The 18,144-nt window shown below is 41.9% G+C and overlaps 1 protein-coding gene across 1 annotated transcript; it reads right to left on the reverse strand.

Moving 5' to 3' along the window:
- Positions 1 to 1,072: 1,072 nt before the first annotated feature.
- LOC121446988 (alcohol dehydrogenase 1-like) lies at positions 1,073 to 13,250 on the reverse strand. Its single transcript, XM_041649939.1, has 9 exons — positions 13,166 to 13,250; positions 10,973 to 11,074; positions 10,281 to 10,419; positions 8,257 to 8,341; positions 7,909 to 8,128; positions 5,048 to 5,308; positions 2,991 to 3,126; positions 1,636 to 1,774; positions 1,073 to 1,218 (listed from the first exon to the last, which is right to left on the reverse strand). Exons 1-9 carry the CDS (start codon positions 13,181 to 13,183, stop codon positions 1,194 to 1,196), a joined length of 1,125 nt encoding a protein of 374 aa, XP_041505873.1. The 5' UTR covers positions 13,184 to 13,250; the 3' UTR covers positions 1,073 to 1,193.
- Between the last annotated feature and the right edge of the window lie 4,894 nt (positions 13,251 to 18,144).

Below are 18,144 nucleotides of genomic sequence, written 5' to 3' on the forward strand. Positions count from 1 at the left end.
CAGCCCAGTCCCTGCTACACGATGACAGCAGCCTTACACTTCAGTGTCATCGTCAGCAGACTTGGGGAGACAACTCGGAATTCTTTAAAGGGGGGAATTAGCCAAAGAGATAGAGAGAGAGGAAGAGAGAGAGAGAGATTTTTTCTAAAGTTAAAAAATGGGAAACAATATTATGATAAAGGGAGTTGGATCTCTACAATGGATGGTTTGAAAATCAAACAAACGATAGGGTAATTACTTGGGAGTCACAAGACGTCTATTATAATCATTATTGGTTTGATAATTCTTGTTTTATTTCTAAAGGCATTGGTATCTAGCAGTGCCAACTGTGAGAAACTGTCTAATAAGTACAGGCCTTCAAAACCTCACTGAAACAGATAATAGAGATATGCACATACTCACAGAGGAGTATAAAGGAGAACCAACCAATTATACTATGAGATTAGAGAGTAGATTGCAAGGTTGTCAAATAACCAGCCTTAATTTATCCAGTCACCAACATGAACAACCACCAAATGACAGGTATCCCCAAGGCTATGGAAGAGCTCACTAAACACTTGTGGAAATATCAGTTCCTTAAATCTCCTCAAATCTAATATATCCACTGGAATCCAGTGAGTTCTTCCATAGACTAAGGAAGTGATATTCTCATTTGATACACATTCACCTTTGGGAGGTATATGTTAAATTTATGGGCAACTATTAATACAGTTATCCCACATGACAGGGAAAGACTTGGTTACAGCAGTATTGGAACCTGAAACTCAGTTACAGAGGAGGACCCAGTGAAAAGATGACGCTAGGACCATTGAACAATGAAGTAGGACTAGAGGTATTGATTTCTCAAGTCCAACCTCTGGGAGAGGCAGATTATGTTGATGTATGAAGACAATCTGTGAATTCCAGAGAGAAAAGAATATCAGTTGTCACAAGAGACATTGTCCCCAGTAGGAAAGATGACATAAGTTAGTCAAATCAGAAGGAAGGCTGGGCACCCTGCAGCTCCCCATCTGAGGTGTGGTAGCTCTCACTTGGGGTTTAAAACAGAATCATAGAAAATTCAGTTTCTCGCAGAAAGCTTACATGATTACTTTATTGGCAGTGTCTCTAAGGAACAACATTAGCCCTGTATGTGGCTGGTGTCGTGATTTAGTGGGGTCAGGGGTCAGGAGTAGGAAGGCATCAGTATGGTCTCAGAACGTCAGGACAGTCCGGATACTGAAATATGAGATATAAGATGTTGGTTCACATTCCCAGAACTCACAGTGCCCAGAGGATAAATAAAGCATGTGTTATGAGTCTCAGTGAAAACCATCCATAACAGACATTTCATGCTGGCTATTTGCCATACACTTTGTAGAAGCTTTTTAGGCATTGTCTCATTTAAACTTCATCCTAAGCAGCAGCACTATGAGGTCCATTATCATAGGTTGTCCATTTTAAAGACTGTAAAAACTGAGGCTTAGCCATATAACATTCCCTGGGACATACATGTGCATGCAGAGTCTGAACGGTCACAGAATTCCCATTTTTGCTCTTATTCCATTTCTTCTTCATTTCTGTTGGCCATTTCCCCTACCGTAAAAATAATCTCTTTCCCCCATCCACCCATACAAAGAATCTTAAAGCTCTCACCTCTTTCCAGAGCGAAGCAGCTCAAATGCCTCATTGATTTTCTCAAAAGGTAAAACATGGGTAATTAACGGCTCCAATGGAAACTTCTTAGCCATGAAATCAGCCACAAGCTTGGGGACAGAATCTTTACTCTTAAAGCCTGAAAGGAGAGAGCAGTACTGTGAGATGCAGCCAGGGGGCAGGCAGGAGAATTAGACAAGAGATCTTCCAAAGAAACCAAGTTCCTAACAGTGCCCATGCTGCCACCTGAGTGGCAGACGCGGGACTCAAACACCCTCTGCATGGCGTTAATGACTTATAACATGCCACCTGATGTCAGGGTCCCTGGCTGGTGACGGCAGCTTAGTAGATCTTTCCTAGAGAAATCATATTGCAGATGTTTATAGCCAAAGGAAAGGAGTGTAGGCAAACATTACTGCCTTGGGTTCTCTCTGTCCTATGAGGCATTTTCGGGCCTTAGAGACCCACGTAGAAGAAGCCAGGAAAACCCTGGCTCGTTTATGGGGAGCACAGCAGCCTGTTTTGTGAATTCCTGTATCAGTTCTTGCTATAGAGAGATCGTGGTTTTCATGCTGCCTTCTCAGAAATTTTCTGTTTCAAAAAGGAAGAAATTCTGAAAAAAGTTAGGAATTAGATCCTCAAAGCTTGGGAGATGGTTAAGGTAATTAAATTCTTTTAGTTTTTTTCTGACATTAGATTTTTCTTGATTATCTGTGAATTTCACACAGTGCCCCTGATCATACTCACTTCTCATTTTTCCCAGTCACCCTGTAATCCTGTGACCTCTCAAGAAAAAAAAAATACCAGTCCAATTCATGTTTCCTATGTTCTCACTGGAGCATGGCCAAACTCCCAGTGGCCAGCTTCTTAGAGAAAACTGAGTCCTTCCTTACCACCACCCCACCAAAAGCCACTAACTGTGCAGAGCAACACTTGAGCATCCCTGTCACAGTTTTTAAGGATTCTATTCAATGGCATCCTGTCTGGACTGTTTCTTTTAAAGGTAGAGGTGCAAGTAGGGGGAGAGGTTGTCATGGCTGCTGTGTTGATCTCCAGAAGAAAAAAGAAAACAAACAAACAAACAAACAAACCCAGTAACATTTAACAGTGGTTTCAGTGCTGGGGGAGCCTGTAACTCCAGGTCTGCACAGAGGAAATTGGGACCTTCCTGGGAGTGGCAGGCCAGGAAGGGAGCTTGACCAAGAGCTGCAGGCCACTGAGACCCCAGTGAAAATGAACAAAGCTGATTGTTCCTGTAGCTACATCAAATGATCTCTGACTCCACACACACCCACACGTTCACCTTGACACACAAGAACACATACAGAACATGATCCTCAGCTGTGAATACATACCTCCAAATATTGCTCCTTTCCACGTCCGTCCCAGCAGCAGCAGCAAGGGGTTCATAGAGATGCTTTGGGAATTAGGAGGCATCCCAACAATAACACTTATACCACATGATGCATGGCTGCTTAACAGGGAAGACATCTGGAAAATAAATAATACTTAAAGTGGATATTCTCATGGTCTACTCATAATTTATGTCATATGATTTATGTCATATGAAGATATGTGCAGAGAAATTTTTTGAGAAAAGGTGTGATTGAATGAATTTATGTTCAATTCTTCCTTATCAACTAATAAAGAATCTAGTCCCATTGGGAGCCTGTGCAGTCTGGGTCCTCCAAGGAGAATGCTGTTTCCTCATCACGTGACTCTCAGGCTGCCTATGCGTAGGTTCACTCGCTGTCATTGTCCATTAACTACAGATTTGAAGTTTGCACTCTAAGACAGAATTTAGATGATGAAGATGTAATGGTGACATCATCAGAAGTTGTCTCTTACCTATTTCTCAACCTCTTTTTTTTAACACGTCCCTACTGTGGGGCTTAGATCAAGAACGGGCAAGTTTTCAGTGGCTGTGAATCCAGTGTGTGCATTGGTTTTACATTATTCTGTTATCTGGAGACATCCAGGAACTTTTCACTTTCAATTCTTTTATTTAAAATTCTGTAGTCAAAGATCGTATTTAATCCTCAAATATGCATGCTGCCTGGTATTTTGATTTTGAAATATGACATTTAGAAAACCAGATGTCCTCGGAACACGTGGGTATCAGACATTTAGATCTTCAAATCCACTGTCAACCTAGGCTCAGATGAGCAAACAGGGATACCGTCTAGGAAATCACAGAGGAGGATGATCATGGGAAAGCCAGAACCCTGAGCTTTGAAGGACTCCCCATCCACAGAGGAGACGCTAGCTTCTCTTGACATCTTGTCTCAATTCGAGGCTGAGAAGAATGTCACTCTAAAGGCACCATTCCCATTCTCTATTTCCAACTCTGCCAAGGCTTTCTGGAGGACCTCAGTAATGGTGATTCTTTACAACTCTGGGGATGCTTCTCTAGAACGCCAGAGGTTTTAGGGTGGCTGATATGTACTGGAGAATTTACATACTTAGTAATGTGGTGTTTGCAACTATATGAATAATATTCATTTCAAAAGTTTAAGCACTGTAAGCTTGGCAATAGCCTTTCTTATCATTATCGCCAGCTGACTTAATTGAGTGCTTACCCCATTGCAGCTGGCTCCGTGCTAAGTATTTTACATGCACTATGTCATGTAGATCATAAATAACCCTACAAAAATGTGCATCTCTTTTCTTTTCTGTTTTTTTTTTGTTTTGTTTTTTTGGTTATTGGAAGAAAAGATAGAAGAGGCAGAGTCCGTTAGATTCAGGTTCTTGGGTCCGAGAGTGGTGGGAGGGAGAGAGAGACAGAGAACCAATATTTGTATCTCCTAAATTTAGGGGCAACGACAGAATCTATAAATCTTATTTTGAAAAGTATTTACTCCAACATGTAGATCTGGGTGTTTTTGTCGCCTGGTACAGTGCTGTCTCTGAGATGAAAACATGGTGATCCATTAAAGCAGCCACTCATCTATATGTTTGATGCTAATGAAATAATACTTGGCCTCATATTACTCATTATTCCTTTTGGCCACATGATGAGACTTGGAAATGCTTTTCAGAATAGTTAATATCAAATATTGTATAATATTAAGAATGTGGAAAAAAGTCTATTTGTCTATTTAGGTCCAGAATTTGTTTTTAATTCCCTTGATGAATTGATTTTTTTACAAAAAATCCAAAACAAACAAACAAACAAACAAAACACTTTCTGAAAAGCTTTCCTGTATTAATGGAGGGTTATTTCTTGAGACAAATTTGTAGAACTTACAAATCAAAACGTTTGTCAGAACACCGAATTAATCAATATGAGTAGAAACAGGAGATGAAAAATTACTACTGAAAAATAGCTTTCTGCATGAGATTTCTATTTTGCTGTCTAGAGCATATTATGGATGGCAGAAGGACAGATCTCAAGGCATGCCACAGCACCTACCATGGTGTCAAGGCGACCGATTACTTCAAAGGAGAAGTCCACCCCTCCATCGGTCATTTCCTGGATTACTTCGTGGATGGGTTTGCTGTAGTCTAGAGGGTTGATGCACTCAGTGGCACCCAATTCTTTGGCCTTTGCAAACTTGTCTTTGTTGATGTCCACAGCGATGATCCTGGCTGCTCCAGCTGTTTTACAGCCAATGATGGCAGACAGACCGACGCCTCCAAGGCCAAACACAGCACAGGTGGAGCCTGGGGTCACCTATGTTCGCAGAAAATTCAAAAGATGGACCAAAGAGTGATTGCTAGGCAGTGCTCCATGCTGCACAAGGCACCTTGCTTTGTCCTCTGTCATGGCCTCTCAGATGTCATTCCACCTGCTTCCAAAAGCTCTTCAGGCTAAAGCTGCCCGAAGGGGTACAACAGTGACTCTCAAAATTTGTTCTACATTAGATATATCTGGGAAGTTATCATTTTTTGTTCATCTCAGGATCCAGTAACAGCCTCTACCAGTAATTGGAATCTCTGCAGGTGGAACCCCATTCTAATCCAATGGGAATCCCCTGTGAGACCAGCTGTACTGGACGATCTTTGAACTCAACATGGCAATGACTTTCCTCTTCCCAGGCCACACAATAACCTCCTATACATACACAAAAGCAATTTGTATACATGAAACGGGAAAATTTCTGTAACCCATTAAGCCTTCAGCCAATTCAGCCATCCAAATCAGACCAAGTCAAACCAAATTAGAAAATGCCCAAGGTTTAATGGATTCAGTACTCCCGTATAGCCTTCCAGCATGCCTCCCCCCAGAGAGGAGAAAACCATTTGTCTGTTTACTGGGGGTGGGGCAGTTTAAATACCCTGTGGGAGTGGCTTTGAGCATCACCGAGGGACAGGCCTGATGTTGTATTCCACTCTGTATGCTGTGATTACCATTGATTGATAAAGAAACTGTTTTGGACCTAGAACAGGGCAAAGAAGAGCTAGGTGGGGAAATCAAAACTGAATGCTGGGATAAGGAAGACAGAGTCAGGAGATGCCATGGAGCTGCCACAGGAGAAGACACAATCAGCCTGATTAAACCTTGCCAGTAGGCCATGAGACTCATGGTAAAATATAAAATAATAAAAATGGGTTAATTTAAGAGATAAGAGTGAACTAAAAATATGCATACACAAATAGACAAAGCAGTATTGTAATTAACACAATTTCTTTGTGATTATTTGGGTTATGGACAGCCTGGGACAAACAAATAGCATCCTTACAACAGGGGCCACCATTTGGTGGGCTTTCTGAGATGCAGCAGGGTTTGGAGAGAGATGGGAGAGGGGACCTGTAATGGAGCTTCCACTAAAATATCTCAGATCCTTGGATATGCACACCAGGGACTGGAGTGAAATTTGTACCCAAACAGAAACAAATGATCATGGTTACTCCATGTGACTGCACTGCAATCCAACCACCCTTCAATCATTAACTCCTTGATTCACTATCATTCAGTAGTCACCACCAGGGTAACTGGAGCAGAAGTCATCTGGGCAGCATTGACAGGTCATCCTAGGTGTAACAGCAAAGTGGACAGGAAATTTTAAGAAATACATCAAGAGACCAATGTTGTCTTTGTGAGACTTTAATCCTGACTTTTAGAGGCAAAGGAAATATTCTGAAACAATAGATGGTCTATATTTTAATAATAATGACTGAAATCCTTGACCACAAGTACCCATGGCTTGCGAGGCTCCCTCAGTCCTCCTGTTGAAACAGATGAGCAACTGCACAAGGAATAACTACATTTAGGGTTGAAGCTAATGAAATACATATAGAATGTAATCATTGAACAATTGTATTACTTTCTCCTAACTGAGTAAGAGCATCAAGTTCATCTATAATAAAAAGGTGAATTTTCTTCAGCGTAAAAATTATTTTTGGGCCTATTTTCCTATTAACATTTTAATCAACACCATCAACCTATGAAAATTATGGAAGCACATCCAAGAGTTCTAGACTGAGATTTTAAAGGATTACCAGCAACCTTGCTTAGGAAATACTAGGTCACACACAGTTGAGGTTAGCTAAAGGAGCTGTCTCTCATGCGATGTGCACACACTGAGAGACAAAGACTATAGGAAATGTAGACTTCTAACACCACCTAAGTTAGGTTTTCTGGGAAAATGTTGCTGATGAGGTTTGTTCTCATAAAGAAGGAGACAGCCCTGGCCCCCAGCTGGCTGTTATCAAAGGTCACGTTCATCGTGATGCTCTTTCAAAGAACATCAGGCAGCTCAGAGAGGCTGCACTGGTCCAGTGCCGTTAAGTCCTGGTTCGTCACTAAGCCTAGGTTTTCTTTTCAGGAAATTTCCACCATGCAGGCAGGTTGGCTCTAGGTAGCAGTGCTGGTCTTTATTTTAAAAACACTGGTGACAGCATTTGTGCCGTGCAGATCTCCCCACTTTGGCTTACTTTAGAGGTAACAGTGATGACATCTCCACTTTAAAATCTTCCATTTGTCCCAAATGGCCAAGTGTTCCAGTTTCTGACTCTTTAAAACATGTTTTATTGCTCAAGTGTATCTTGGGACTGGGACATAACAGAGCTTTGCAGACAACAGTAAATGCAAAGTTACAGATCTACATAAGTTTCAAATAATTTCTATGAGAGCCCAGTTACCATTGGGAAATTGGCAGAACTGGATGCATATTATTATAGAGCTTTTCTTTGAGTGTGTGGAGGTAATTCTCGCTGGAGTTGGACAAACTTATCTTTTCGACAAAAACTCTCTCTGGCTGTGAGCAATTTCTTTCCTTTGGTCCCAACAATACATACGTAGCTTGGTCCATGGGCCACTGTCCATCTTACCTTGGCGACTTTGACAGCAGAGCCATAGCCAGTTGAGAACCCGCAGCCGATGAGGCAGACTTTGTCCAGGGGTGAAGCCGCATCGATTTTAGCCACTGCCATCTCATCTACCACAGTGTACTGGGAGAAGGTGCTGGTGCTGATGAAATTGTGGATTGACTTCCCATTGCATGTGAACCTGCTGGTGCCATCAGACATAGTCCCCTGAGGCTGTGACAAACTGGCCAGTGAAAAACAGCAAATAAAGGACATGAGACAGAAGAAAACCAGTGTGCAACCTATTGTTCAAGAAGACAATAAGAAAACAGTGTGTGACCTAATTGTACAAGAAGACAATAAGAAACCTACCTTGTTACACATAAGTTGCTCTCCGGGTGCTTGCAGATTCTGCAATTTCCACATTGGGGAGAAAAGAGCGGGATGACTTTATCACCTGGAAGGAGAACAAGAAAATGCTTAAATGTCTACACAAGAATAACAAGGCAGGAATATGAAAACTACATGTAGAGATATGTGTCCTTGAAAGGTTTCTAAGAAATAGAGCCCAACTGCACAACGTCATGCATGGGCATTGCTCTTCATCCAGGTTGCTATGTGCCAGAAGTTTCCTGAAACAAAAGGGAAATGTAAAACAGCTACATCTACTGATGAGCGACTAACTTTCAATGTGTGCCTCATTTGCTCTTGGGTGCTTTCCACGTATTAGGCCTAGTCAACCCTTAGATACTTTATACTCACTGCTAAGTATAAATATATACTTTAGTTGCCATGAGTTACTAACTTCCCATGAGATGTTGGACAATTCTGAATTTGTTATAATAGTTAAAATGAAACTAAAATAAGACCAAACACAATATAGGAAATATTTCATAATAAAAATAAGACAAACTAAGCTTGATCATAAGATAAAATTCAAATGAGAATTTTGATAGCTAGTTTTCTACTTCTTAAAAAGATTTGTCCTGTTTTTATGTGCATGTCTGAGGATCCATGTGTGTATGTTCTAGTGTGTGTGTGTGTGTGTGTGTGTGTGTCTGTCTGTCTGTCTGTCTGTCTGTGTGTGCCCTTGAAGGCCAGCAGAGTGCGCTGGATCCCTAGCAGCTGGAGTTACATGTGTCTGTCAACTGACTAAGGGGATGACCTCACCCACTGAGTCGTTTCTCCATCACCCAGGTTTTGCTTTTTCAAAGTGATTGTGCTTCTCTTATTATGAAATGAATGCTTTAAGAATAATCTTAGTTGTTTTTGAGGACACAGACTGAAATGTGACAGAGAAGAGACGACTTGCTCTGGACATCTCAGTCCTCAACACTGAGTTAGAGGTTTCCCCTGAGAAATAAAAGGTGAATTTTTTTTTTTAGATAATTATTTGTGAACTATCATTTTTTTTCTGCTATAGACAAAGCATCCTGAGAAGTAAAGGTACTGTTTTACTGTTAGCTTTTTTCCTAATAAAGGAAACACCAATACTTAACTCCAGTCAGACAAGTTCTTTTCTTATTTTCAGGTTATTTGGAATGCAAAAAAATTTCCAACTCTTCTGGCTAAAGTGATCTTTTTGGAGATGATCATAATTTTGTTTTTAAATCACATGTGCTACCTATGTTATTGTACAAATCAATGACCTGATCACTATGCTTCACAGATAAAATGAATGTGTGATGACACCACAGAAAATATATTTGTAATCAACCTTTACATCCAAACACAAACAAAGGTAAAATAAAAACATGAATAAAGTAAAAAGCAATGTGCAAACTACCACCTTCAGCCCAACTAGAGATAATACAATAGTGTTTGTGTTTGCAGGACTTTCACTATATTTTTCCCTCTGTGGTCTCCTCTTATCTTGTATTATGTTTCTATATAGAAAAAGGAGGAACATAAAGGAAAAGAGAAATCCATCATGTGGATGCAATGCAGTTAAACCTACGGCATCCTACAGGAGAGGCATCCTGAAACCAGGTGAGCAGTCAGGTCTCTGAACTCAGCACAGAGCAGCTTCCCTACATCTAGGCACTCAGAACCTGGACCTGCAGGTCTTGCCTTTGCCCCATTTGTAGGTCTGTTTGGATCCTGAAAAGTCCCTGGTGCTCAGCGACACTGAAGTGGAACTTAGCAGACTGTGAACTCTGAAGGTCACAGTGGAGACTCTCACTCAGCACCTGACACCTGGTAGATGATAAATAGATGTTGAAAGAGAAAAGACATGATTGGATGCCCAGGACAGAGGCATGAAGGGAGGAAGAGGTGGAAACCCTGTGACCATGTGCCAGATTTCAAGTCTCCTATGCCTGGGCTCCTCTTTTGGATGGATGCGCTTGGATCAATCAGAGAGAAAGCACAAACCCTGATGGTAAAGAATTCTGTACCTGGTTTGACAGAAGTCACCCCTTCTCCGATGCTCTCCACAATACCAGCTCCCTCGTGGCCAAGAACTGCAGGAAGTGGCGTAGAATGGCTTTCGGCAACCACGTGATCGTCTGTACGGCAGACCGAGGTGGCCACCATCTACAGATTTGTGATAGAGTTTGTTGAGCCGTGATAGCAATTGAGAAGGTTTAGTACACCTAATCTGAATTGTGCTTCTGAGGATCCTGCTAACAATCCCTATTGCTTCTGATTCGATTTAGGTCCAAGATTTTTCCCATGCTTTTCTATCTTTTCCCAGTTAAATAGCTTAAGCATCAAGGATCATCCTGTGAATTAAGGGACCCTAAAAAATGTAGTTTATACAACATACAAAATATATACATTGTTATGGAGTTAGAGCTAAACAATGAGCACCAAGAAATTACTTAATATTACCTAATTACCTAATATTAATTGCTTTTGGACTCAGGATTTTAGCACTTTATAAACTCATAAACATAAAAAAATTTTTGGGTATTATGTTAAACTTTGAACTTTCAGCGGCTGAGGTCAACAGCTAGGCTCAGCAACAGGTTCATTCATTGTCGGGGTGAGCATATGAAACGGAATGTTAATGGGTAGTTGGACACATATATGTGGTATTTTCTGAGTTTTTCAATCCTAATATTTCAGACGGTATAAGGGGAATTACTTTAATGCGAACTTCATGGGCCTTGGGGGGTGCGACTTCTATGTCCTCGATGGAGAAGGGCTTCTTGGTCTCCCATAGCACAGCTGCTTTGCACTTGATCACCTGGAAGAGGAAGGGTTACTGCAGCTCCATGGAGATCATCACAATTGTGTCCCTCTATTTCCTATGCACAGTGTCTGTCCACAGGTCTGCCACCCATTGTTACATAGAAATGGACACTTCTCATTTACAAGGCGTCATAACACCCTGAGAAACGTGTGACACCATAGTAGGTCAGGAAAAGGAGGGTCACACATCGGGGATTAATTGGTGTATGTGTGCTCTTTCAGGCCACGCTTGTATTCTTTTGTTTCCTGATAGTCACTGGTACTGTTCTGAAAGAGGTTGTTTGACTGAAATCATTTGATTGATGTGGGATTATCTTCTATATGCTGTGAGTATGCTTTATTACCATTGGTTAATAAATAATCTGCCTTGGCCTATGGCAGGGCAGATTATAACCAGGCTGGAAGAGATATATATAGAGAGAGAGTAGGCAGAGTCAGGGAGATGCCATGTAGCTGTCGAAGGAGAAAGAACGCCAATGGAACCCCACCGGTACCCACAGACTACTGCAGTCATTTCTAATAATACATAGGCTACTAGAAATGGATAATTTAAGATATAAGAGCTAACTAGGAATACACTTGTGCCATTGGCCAAGCAGTGGTGTTATCAATAAAGTTTCTGTGTGGCTATTCAGGTCTGGGCAGCCAGGAAATGAACCAACAGCCTCCGCTTACATTGGATATATGTTTATTTTTAAATTATAATTATCAATGTATTTTTGAAGTGCTACTTTGTGCATTCTATCTAGGTAAAGTACTCTGTCACAGAGAACTCCCAGGCTTTGGATTTCTGAGACAATATTCTAATGAGCTTCCCAGGCTGCCCTTGAACTAGGAACCTTTCTGTCTTGGCCTTCCTAGCACTGAGATTTCAGGGATGGTCTATCATACCTGGCTACATTGTTATTTTCCTGTTGTAGGCAGTATAAACTCAAGCCTATGATTACCATAGTGCTGTTACTGACCCTGCACCTAAGAGCCTTAATTCCCTAGTCCCTCAATTCTTGTTAGGTTGATAGGACTGGGTTTCCATTTATGCTGCATGAATTCAGTCTTTCTTTTAACTTTTTCACTCATACTTTATTCTAACTACTTTTCCTTGAAATGTGATATGCCATCCTAAACATGACCGGGAGTGAACTGGAACAGAACTACTGGCGACTGTCCCTTCTGTGATGATTCTCCACCATCTCTTCTATACCGAGTCGTGCCACAGTGGACGCAGAAGTCTCCAACACCCCCGCACCACCCCCCCGTTCTCACTGTGAGCTGTTGGACCTTTGACCCACTCCTAAAACAGCCCCCATGCCAACAGAAACACTGGCGTTATAATTAGGCACTTGGATAGCACAGATCAGTTGTTTATGCTGAATGCCTGCTTGCATGATTCGGTACCACACACAGACTCAAGAAGGAAGATGACTTTGTGGTAAACGTAGTACCATATGTATGTATTCTTACTGTTTACAAGTGATTCAGTTTTTCTTAGAAAGCTGGATGATGTTTTTTAAGAGAGCAGAGACAGTTCTATAGAGCTTCTAGAGATTTTATGAGTTGAGCAACTATGAACCCCTCCAAATCACTGATGCATGGGAATTTAATCTTACCGTGGATGATGCTAAAGTGTTGAAATCAATCTACCTCTTGTCAGAAAATTTATCATAGTTTAATGGGACAGTTCTACTACGTTTCAGAGTCAAATTTCTCTCATGAAACGTTTATCAGACTTTTCTGTTTTCATAAGAAGGCTATGATTATAAAGAATAGTAGACTATGAAATTGAGGAAAGACTACTCTGATTAAGATCTCTTTACAACTTTTGTTTACAAGGTAGTCACAGTTGCTCAGAATGAATTCCCTGTGCTGCAGAGTTAGTGAGGAAGGGAGGACGGCCCCAGATCTAGAGTCTGTGTGCTCTTGTTAAAGGTATTTAGCAGCAGCCGGGCTGCACAGTCGTGCAGTGCACACCCTGTGCTATAGCACACATCACACCCTGCCTTCAGTGCACGTCATTTCTGAGTTAGAAGTCAGCATCTTTTAGCAAGTTAGTGAGAATATATTCCCAACAGCAAGATCTTTTTCTTACTTTTCCGGCTGTGCTCATGCTGTCTGTCCTCGCTGCTGGCAGGAGATTGATGGGTCCCTGCTGACTCTTCCCTCCTGCAGTGCACTGGGCCAAGGTTGCACACAGATTGTTATCTGGAGTGTCAGCTGATGCCACACGTGATCTGGCCTTTAATGACATGCCCATCAGTTTATTCTCACTGCAAGTTAAGGGGAGGCCCTGTCCTGTCTAGGAAACCTTGTTCTGGGGATGTGATGTTGGGGACATTTTGCTTTCGTTAGGCTCCACACTTCCTTTTGCATCTATCTCCCCTCTCTCGGTTCTCTCTTCCCCTGTCTCAGCTGCACTCTCCCCTTTCTCAGACAGGTTAGAGATCTGCTTTCCTTTGCTGGGGAAAGCAGTAACTTAAAGTCTGCATGGAGCATGGTAAGGAGGACAGGAGAAATGTGGGGCAGATGGGGTGGACGGACAGAGCCTCGGGGAGGAAGGGTTGGTGTCCAGTCCTCTTCAAAGCAGAGGGGTACCCTCAGCCACAGCAAAGGTGCTGAGACCCCTGCTATCTCTGCAGCACACACTACTAGTCAGCATTGACCAAGGACCTGATACAAGCATGGAGCTGGTCCAGGGTGGGAAAGTCATGAGTAAGAGTCAGACTCCACTCCTGCCAGGAGACAGTGGCTGCCACATGCCCTATTTTTTCTACTGAGAGAAATTGGGCATATCTCCTTGCTCTTTGCCATTGACTCCTTCTCTGTAAGATAAGGATGAGTTCAAGTGTCACTTCAATGACTGTGGGGAACAAGCAGAACAGTGCGCACATGTGCTGATCATGGAGCCACATGGGTAGAGGCAGCTCAGTGAGTTACAGCTACAACTGGCATGTGTGAACATAAGCTCAGAACACACTGGAGGTGAAAGGCAGAGAGTGTGCAGTCAGCTATGCAGGAAGCGCTAGGAGACAAAACTATTCTCACAGAGGACTCGGGAGACTTTAGAGTTGCACTTGAGTTGGTCTAAAAAATGAATGTTTTGTCAAATGGGCCAAAAGTCCCTTAATTCATGTCCTTTGTTTTTTGTTTAATGTCATAAGTTTGGGTGCGAGAACATGCATTTGATTTTTATTGAGTATTGTGTTTGCTACCAATGTTAGTGAACCAGAGTACATATCACTCCTTAAGTAAGCAAGCGGGCAATATATATACATAAGCATATACTTTACACTTCTCTAGGGTTGTCAAAGGAACAATAATGTTGTCCATGTCCAATTTTACTTGTGCTGCTGTCGACAGCTTATTAGTGGTCACATGATCAAATCAGGCACCTCCTCCAGAGAATGGCTGTCACTCTCCCCACCTACCTTTGTTTACAATGGTTTGGATAGGAGTCAGGTGGCACACTAGGTCCAAAGTCCAATACCTTTAAGAGTCCCACGAGAGTACTCTCTGTTCACTGTCATGGAAGGGCACAGTTTTTCTGTGAAATTCAGATGTGTAAGAAGCTAATGGATGTTTATTATGCTCTTACAACCCTAGCGGGAGTTCTTCCTACATTATTACATGACCTTAAGAGGAGCACGATGAGAGAGGTTTTGTTAGCCAGTATTACAGGTGAGGTAAGAGAAGTATAAAGATTCCCTAATGCCCTTTCTAAGACAGCAAGAATGGAACTGTGGGCGGGAAGGCTGGTGTTATGGAGTTTTCTGGTGTGACCACGCAGACAGATCACTATATCATCAAAGGACACTGGATTTTGAACTTGTATTTTAACAACGTATCTTAGGGACCATTCATATTTCTCCCTCCTTATTTTCCTCCTTCTTTCCTTTCCTCCCTCCCTCCCTCCCTCCCCCTCTCCTCTTCTTCTCTCCTTCCTTCCCTGCCTCCCTTACCCCTTCCCTCCCTCTATCTCTGAATGATCATTGTTGGTAATTCTTCTGTCTTTAGACTAGACTCTGTCACACATGTGGACCAGGTGCCCAGTTTGGGTTTGATGTCCCATTCTGACACCTTCAGGTGTATCAAGAGGACTGAGATGTCTCGAGGTTGACCATCCATACTGTCTTGCAAGGTTCCATAAGCTGGTAATCGGTACTGCCAGGACCTTAACACACAGCTCCCTGATTAAGAGACACATGCTCTTTGTACTACCAAGAGGGTGTGGTGCAGTCCAAAGTTCATTCAGCTCTTTACCCACAAAGGTAGCCTCCATATTTTGTAATGCCTAATGGGAAAAAAGCATACAGACGGCCTGAAATTCATATGTCATCCTATGCAACTTCAGACTTTTGTAGGCCAAAGATTTTGTCAAAGTCTCTGTGGTTAATATTTACTTAACAGATATTTGGGAAAGAGAACATCATTTATTTACATTTTGTGTGTGTGCAAAGAATCAAATAGCCTTCAACTGCTGCCAGCAGCAAAAAATCTACTTCCTGGGTTAATGTTCTTAATCAAGACAAACCCAACACCAGATATCAAGAATTTGAACAACATTTTACTTTGACCCTGAAGCCAAAGCTTGTCAGAGAGTGGCTGTGATCTTTCTTTCCCAAGGTTAGAATGTATTACCAGTTTGGATCCTGAGTTTGCTGTAAATAACATGAAGAGAGTATTGGCAATATTTATCCAGAGACTTTGATGTTCAAGGTCTTAGAACTAATCTCATAGTTGATAAATAGCAGAGGTGGTCAGGGATTCTCTGCAGTGTTCTGAGCACATAAAAAGATCGATGTGTTTAGCACATGTGGGGTAGATTCTGTAGATCATGAAGTAAAGTTTTATGCACACCATCTTCCTGAAGGTCTTGCAGAAACAGAAGCACAACAGGATACGGGTACTATACTGCAGACGACCCCAGGGAGTTAGTAATACAGAATCAGAACAGTGTAAATACATAGTAACTTAAGAATAAATGGTGATTTTTTTCATAGCATAGTGCTATTTCTGTTCACTGTCATATTATATCCCCCATCACAGATAAAGGTTACCAGGAGGCTGTTTGGCTGTTTTACTCAGCTACTCATTTCCCGGGCGAATGATGTGCTGTGCAGAAAGGCCTTACCTGGGTCTGCATTTTACAGTGTTTTCCCATGGGTTCTTCCACTATTTTCAAAGTCTTCAGGGTCTTATTAAGACCTTCGATCTATCTAAAATTGATTTTTATATAAGAAAGAAGATAGGGACTATGGTTTGATTCTGCATATGGTCATATGTTTCTCCACGAAACATTTCTTGGAGGCTGGCTTTTCATTTTGTTTTGTTTTCCAGTGTTTGTTTGCAGTACCTTTGTTAAAATTCAGTTCATTGTAACCAAGTCACTGTAAAAATCACACAGATCTCTCCTCAATGGAAGTAATAGTACATTCTGGAGCCAAGTATTAGTAATAGCATAGCCTGGGAGTACAGATATAGGTTACCCCAAATGCTATGTCCCAACATAGTAGAACTTTTGTGAAGTTGTTATGGAAACAGAACAAAGTGTAAATAAATTCAGATACTTTGCAAATACATTGTTCGGGGTTGGTCAGTCAGATGGGCTAAAACGGGTTGGAGGAATGTCTGGGCCACAGGTGTGAGCTTATCAAGTTCTAAGGTTTTGGGTTGATGGAGGAGAGGGTCTGATTGAACTTTCCAAAGGGATTTACCTACTAGTCACAATGATGATGCAGATTCCGGTGGGCAATAAATGGACATCTAAAGGGCTAAGATAGCCCAGGATACTTTGCCTCTGGACCTGAAGTGTTCCATCCTCTTCACAATTACTAAAATCCCAATCAGTTGACTAGCTTCTCTAGAATGCTTAGCGTAGGCAGGGTTTCTTTGGGGGAACTATGGTTCCCACCAGTGTAGTTTGATTTACAGTCTTGTTTTCTATTCTGCTGGTCTAGAGGTCTGTTTTGTGCTACCACCATGTTGTTTTGTTACTAAGGCTCTGAGGCCTGCGTGCAAACCAAGTGCGGTTGTGCCTTGGGCATTCTCCTCACCCAGGACTCTGGTAACGCAGGATGGTTTGTGCTTGCTCATTAGTTTTAGAGACAGTTTTCCAGTTCTGTGAAGAATGCCATAGAATCTCGATGGGCTTGCTGGTGAGCTGGAGACTGCGTACGGCTATTTTAATTAGTCCCCAAATCATTGAAATTTCTGCCTATTATTTCTTATTTTTCCTCTTTCTAGTTGCCTGACTGTGCTGACTTAGAGTTAGTCCTCAGGCCCTCACGTCCTCTCCACTGCTTGCTCTGTGGAAGCTCTCAACTGATGTTTTAAAAAGTACACATTTGGAGGCCAGAGGGCCACTCTGGAGAGAGCCTCTCTCCTCCTTCCTGTGAGGGTCCCAGGCTTTCACAGAAGCATCTTCACCTGCTGCGCCATCTCACTGAGTGTCTAAAATTGGGTTTACTGATCATTTCATTTACAAGGTTTTTGGTTGTTCTTCTTTTTAGAATCTCTAGCGCCTTATCAAATTCTTTCATTCCTTAATTCCTTAATTGTATTCCATAATTTATCCACCTGCTTAGTTGTACAATTCCTGAAATCATTGGTTCCTTTTTCAATTGTCTGTTTGAATATTTTCTAAAATAGTATTTCTATTGGGAATTTATATAATGCACCCAAATCACACTCATTCACATGCCTCCCAGGTCTACCCTCCCACCCCGTGTTAGCTTCCCCCAAACAAAACAAAACAAAACACCAAGTCAAATTTGTGTTGTCCATATACACAAGCAAGCGCCCAGTGGCCTACCCAGTAAAGACAGCTGAGTTTTCCCCACTCCCCTCTTCCCAACCCCAAGCTCTGCCTGAAGCCATCAACTGTGAAGAGCTTCCCCTCAGTGTTGTGTGATACTTTGACTGTATTCTGACAAATAAAGCTTGCTTGGAGTCAGAGGTTGGAGCTAGACACTAGTTGACCTAAATTAATCATAGATGCTTGGAGGACTGTAGACAGAGAGTAGACAGGAAGTAGTAAGGCAGGGCAGAGAGAGTCTGTAGGTCCTTTAGGAT

The sequence above is a fragment of the Microtus oregoni genome, unplaced genomic scaffold (genome assembly GCF_018167655.1).
Source record: "Microtus oregoni isolate MIOR12 unplaced genomic scaffold, Mior012 000000F_ref0000247, whole genome shotgun sequence".
In the NCBI taxonomy this organism is placed as follows: domain Eukaryota; kingdom Metazoa; phylum Chordata; class Mammalia; order Rodentia; family Cricetidae; genus Microtus; species Microtus oregoni.

Bases quoted from the DNA above. Each gene is read 5' to 3' on its own strand.
- LOC121446988 (XM_041649939.1), bottom strand. The intron at 5,309-7,908 runs GTAAGATGGACA...CTGCGAACATAG, and splicing joins CTGCTGTCAAAGTCGCCAAG to GTGACCCCAGGCTCCACCTG. The intron at 3,127-5,047 runs GTAGGTGCTGTG...TTTATTTTCCAG, and splicing joins TCGGTCGCCTTGACACCATG to ATGTCTTCCCTGTTAAGCAG.